The following is a 5,191-nucleotide window of genomic DNA, read 5'->3' on the forward strand; positions in this document are numbered from 1 at the left end:
GGCTGAGGGGAGACCTGTTAGAAGTCTATTAAATAACAAGAAGCGTAGATAGGGTAGACAGTCCGAACCTTTTTCCCAGAGTGGAAGTCAAAGAATAGAAAGCATAGTTTCAAAGTGAAAAGGGCATAGTTTAAAGGGGATGTGCAGGGCAACCTTATTACAGAGAGTGGTGGGTACCTGGAACACACTGCTGGAGATGGTGGTGGAGGGGATGGTGGTGGAGGCAGATGCAATAGTGGTGTTTATGAGGATTTTAGATAGGCACATGGATATGTAGGGAATGGAGAGATTAGTTTAACGGCATCATGTTCAGCATGGACACTGTGGGTCAAAGGGCCAGAAACATTCTTCTTTCGAAGGAGCACAAATGAAGATTGATCAATGTCTCATCGTTCTTCCCTGGTGGATATAAAATGTTATCATGTGCACTGCCTGTGGAAGAGGCTTTTTTCCCCCAGCCCTGATCAATATCTGTCCATCAGCAAGGCACCATTTACTTATGCAATCTGATCATCTAAACCCATTGCTTTTTGTGACATTTTGCAAATAAATTGCTGTCATGTAAACTGACTTACAAGATTAACTACATTTCAAAAGTGCATTTTTGTCTGCAAAACATTGCAGAATATTTTGATGCATTGGAAGTTGGTACATGAATGAGAGTACTTTGATTAATTCCCTTACCTCTTTTTAATTGTTGTCACAGAAATTAACAGCTCTGTCAGCAAGCCTCCAAGGACAGAGCAAACTCAACTGAGAGATTAATTAAATATATTTTATTTTTCTACTGAGAACGATTATCCAAAGTATTTTAACTGGCTGGAGTTTTAATTAAGCGTCTCACACAAGACGCCTGGCCAGGAGAATGGCAATATTACTGGCCATGTGTTTAGGCAGGGGATTTGTATATAAGTGAACGTACATACATCTGTATATATGTGTGTACGTGTTTATATATATGTTTTATCTATGATTGAATCGATGCGTGATTGTGTTGGGTGCTTTCTTTTGTTATATCTGCATATGAGATTTACGTTTTCGTTTCTGTCTTAATGTACGTGCAAATCTCAGTGAACAAATGCGTCCATTTATTTATATCATTGTCTTTCTATATATTCATGTCCACACGAGTGTTTCTGAATGTTCGCTTTACAGGTACTTGTTTCTCACCTTTCTCACCTGTCTGTACAATACATGTACGCGTGTGCACCCCGTGTAAGTAAGTATGTGATTGTCGCCTGTGAGAAGGGACTTTCGAACATGTTTTTCTGATCAGTGAAAAGATGCATCCGTTCAACCCACGGCTGATTTATTTACATAGTTGGAGGCTGGAGGTGGGACGGATTAGGGGGGGGGGGGGGGTTTAAGGGAGGAGGGGAGCGACAAAACTGCTATAAATGGGAGACCAATCGGCAAAGGCAAACTGAATCAAGAACGAAGTTGGGCTCAGAGAGGCTCAGTCGGAGAGACGATCTTTCACAGCAGGACTGAGTTACACGCGGTCTGCAGTCTGGTGCAGAGGGAGAACCCGAGGGCAGTCGGAAACGGGACAGGTAACGTTATGTACCCGAATGGGGCTCATTCCTCACTTAAAATTTCACATTAGCGTGTGAGAAAGAAAGTGTGCGTGTGCTTGTGTATCTGCATAGTAAGTAGGTCTTCATTTGCACCTATGTTACGAATATATGCATGAGTGTGTGAACACCAGTGTGTGAGCGTGTATGTGGTTCTGTGTGTGAGAGCGGCTGTGACTGTGTGCCTGTGTGCGGTCGAGTGTGTGTGAATATAAATTTGTTTCTGAGTGTGTTCGTGTATGTGAATGTGTAGGTGTGTCTATCCGTGATTGTATCTGTCTGTGAGTGTGTTCGCGTGTGTGTCCGTGAATGTATAGATGTTTTGTGTGTTCTTGTGTGTGTAAATGAATAAGTGAGTGTGTGTCTGTGAGTATAAGTCCATCTGTACGTGCGTGTGTGTTAATATACGTATGTGTGTGCGTATCTGTGAATGTACTGTGAGTGTGTTCGCATGTGTGTGTTCATATACGCGTGTGTGTCCGTGAGTGTGTGTGTTCATATACGCGTGTGAGTGTGTATATGTGTTGATGTATGTGAATGAGTGTGTGTGTGTCCTATACTCGATGTTTCTGAAGCTCCCCGCTCCCAAACAGCCCGTCGCTCCTGCTCAACAACTAAAGCAAACTCCGATTCTTGTCCCTCTCACAGAGCGTGTTCACAGCTTTTCGATTCTACAGCCATGAGGTCGCTGTGGTTCCTGCTGTTGCTGCACAGCGTGTCGGTGGTCGCGGGTCAGCGGGCGGCCGAAGTGGCAGAGCGGCAGCTCCAGAGAGCAGAGGCGGCCCTAGTCCACGCCGTGCTGAGGGAGATGGGACAAGGAGGCAACAACGCTAACGGTACGCGGATCATAGATCCAACCCTCCGTGATAACCACGGCGTGTCACTCCAGAAACTGCGAACTTTTTTAACAACTTTTACTTGCATTGTTTAAAAAATGCCAGCCTTCACTGAATTCGGGTAGCGCGCTGATTTGAGAGTTAGCGTCGAACTTTTTTGTTCTGAGACACGGATGTTAGAAATCAGGGAAAGGCACTCCGGGCTAGGGAGGAATTGTAGCGAACGTCTGTGTGCGAGTGATGGTCATTTGTGTTGCAGCAGGCGAGAGAGAGCCGGCGGGAGTGGAGATTCGCGGTCAGGTATCGGCTGCTGCAGGTATTAGACAATAGACTATAGACTATAGACAATAAACTATAGACTATAGACAATAGATGCAGGAGGAGGCAATTCGGCCCTTCGAGCCAGCACCACCATTCAATGTGATCATGGCTGATCATTCTCAATCAGTACCCCGTTCCTGCCTTTCCCCCATATCCCCTGACTCTGCGATCATTAAGAGCTCTATCTAGCTCTCTCTTGAAAGCACCCAGAAAATTGGCCTCCACTGCTTTCTGAGGCAGAGAATTCCACAGATTCACAACTCTCTGAGTGAAAAAGTTTCTCCTCATCTCCGTTCTAAATGGCCGACCGCTTATTCTTAAACTGTGGCTCCTGGTTCTGGACTCCCCCAACATTGGGAACATGTTTCCTGCCACTAACGTGTCCAATCCCTTAATAATCTTATATGTTTCAATAAGATCCCCTCTCATCCTTCTAAATTCCAGTATATACAAGCCTAGTCGCTCCAGTCTTTCAACATACGACAGTCCCGCCATTCCGGGAATTAACCGAGTGAACCTAATATTCCCTCAACGGCAAGAATGTCTTTCCAGGGGACCGGTGTCCCTCTGAAACAGGGCGCCCTTTTGTTTTGTGACATCTGCAGAATGAATCCCACCAGCGATCGTGGTCTGTCCCCCGACGGACAATATCAGTTGCACCAGGGACGCGGGGACACGGGCAGAGTTGGAAGAGCTCATTTAGACCTGTTAAAGTTAGAAGAGCTGGTGTCCGTCACTCGCGGTCACAGATTAATTGGTTTGGTTTATTAGTGATCATGGTACAGAGATACTGTGAAAAACTAGTTCTCATTGCTCTCCAGTTAAATTATATCATACACGAGTGCAATAGATTGTAACATCTTGCGTAGAAACAAGGAATTGCAAATATTGGTTTAACATTGAAAGACACAAAGTGCTGCACTACTCAGCGGGTCGGGCAGCATCCCTGGAGAACGTGGACAGGCGACATTTCGGATCGGGACCTTTCTCCAGCCCCTTCCTTATCCAGTCAGGGTTTCCTGCGGCCGGTGTAATGTTGAATGCGTTGGTCTCTCTCTTGCTGGATAGAATGCAGCCTCACATTTGGAGGCCATTGCATGTAGCACTGGCGTCCACGCCACATCCCGCCTGACCCGCTGAGTTCCTTGGGCAGCTCCTTGTTTTTTTACGCTCTGCAGCCTCGTGTGTCTCCGAAACTTCCCTTTACTTGTTTCAGAGGCCGACTCGCCGTCAGCCGAACTGATCTCCAAGCGACAGCACCCGGGGAAACGGTTAGAAGATTTGGAGAAGCGGCAATATCCAGGAAAACGCGAGGTGGGAGAGGACGAGGAAGTGGATTACCGGGAAGTGGAGAAAAGGCAACATCCCGGGAGGAGAGGCGCGGACTGGCTGCACTCTGGGGAGGAAGAGGTGCTCTCCAAGCGGCAGCACCCGGGCAAAAAGCGGCTGGTGTTGTCCAGCCAGAGCCGGCAGCCCGGCCGCGGCGGATGGGAGACCGAGTCTGACTCCCGGGAGATAGAGGCACAGACTAGTGCCCGGCAGCTCCCCTCCCCCTGTGACTCACGGGACCCGGTGGTTTGTGACCTGTTACAGCTGCTTGGTGTCGTGAGTAAGACGGAGAAGAAGCGGCAACACCCCGGGAGATGAGGAGTTTGAAGGCCGAGATTGAAATGTTTAAATGTTGTAAAGTTTTTGTTTTCCATTCACATGGAATTTCCCCCCCAAATCTTTATAAACCTGTTTCATGGGCCGTTGTTTGTTTTAAATGTATTCGCGACTTTAATATCACTTCCCCAGCATGTTCTTTAACGCATGTGGTAGTGTCTGAAGGACATACAAGGAACGGGCAGAGAGAGAGGAGAGAGAGAGAGAGAGAGAGGGGGGGGGGGGGGTGGAGCGAAGAGGGTCGTGGGGAGAGGCAACCAGTGGTAGTTACGTGGAGGGGGAGGGGAAACTTGTAAGAATAAGAGATAGATCCTAGATGGGGAGAGAGAGAGAGATGGGGGGGGGGGAGAGGGTAGAGAGGAGAACGAACAGGAGCGGAGAGATGGGAAGCGGGAAGAGAGCGCCGAGAGTGAAGTGAATTCGGGGAAGAGAGAGTGGAGGAGAAGGAGAGGACAGTGGAAGAGACGAGAGGGGTCGAGGAGAGAGGGGGAGAGGAGAAGAAAGTGGGAGAGGGGAGAGGAGAGAAGGGAAAGGAGAGAGGGGCGAAGGGGAGAGGAGAGAGGGGAAAGGGAGAGGGGAGATGGAAGAGGAGAGAACGATGATGAGAGAGGAGAGGGAAGAGGAGTGAGGAGAGGGGGCGAGAAGAAGCGGGGGAGGGACAGAGAGGGAGGAGGGAGAAAAGAGGAGAGAGACAGGAAGAAGGGAAAGGAGAGAGCGCGGCAGTGTAGAGGGGTGATGTGGGGAGAGGGAGAGATGTGTTGGAGGGGAGGGGGGAGTATGACGAAGACTGGAGTG

General features: G+C 48.5%; 1 protein-coding gene across 1 annotated transcript; it reads left to right on the forward strand.

Annotated features, from left to right (window-relative positions):
• The first annotated feature begins 1,398 nt into the window (after positions 1-1,398).
• On the forward strand, positions 1,399-4,499 carry trh (thyrotropin-releasing hormone). Its single transcript, XM_078414392.1, has 3 exons — positions 1,399-1,553; positions 2,223-2,410; positions 3,948-4,499. The coding sequence occupies exons 2-3, from the start codon at positions 2,254-2,256 to the stop codon at positions 4,376-4,378; spliced, it is 588 nt and encodes a 195-aa protein (XP_078270518.1). The 5' UTR covers positions 1,399-1,553; positions 2,223-2,253; the 3' UTR covers positions 4,379-4,499.
• Positions 4,500-5,191: the final 692 nt, after the last annotated feature.

This window comes from Rhinoraja longicauda, chromosome 17 (genome assembly GCF_053455715.1).
Source record: "Rhinoraja longicauda isolate Sanriku21f chromosome 17, sRhiLon1.1, whole genome shotgun sequence".
In the NCBI taxonomy this organism is placed as follows: domain Eukaryota; kingdom Metazoa; phylum Chordata; class Chondrichthyes; order Rajiformes; family Arhynchobatidae; genus Rhinoraja; species Rhinoraja longicauda.

Excerpts from the sequence above, each read along its gene's own strand:
- trh (XM_078414392.1), top strand. The coding sequence starts at position 2,254 with ATGAGGTCGCTGTGGTTCCTGCTGTTGCTGCACAGCGTGTCGGTGGTC. Across the intron at positions 2,411-3,947 it reads AGGAGGCAACAACGCTAACG|AGGCCGACTCGCCGTCAGCC; the intron begins GTACGCGGATCA and ends TACTTGTTTCAG.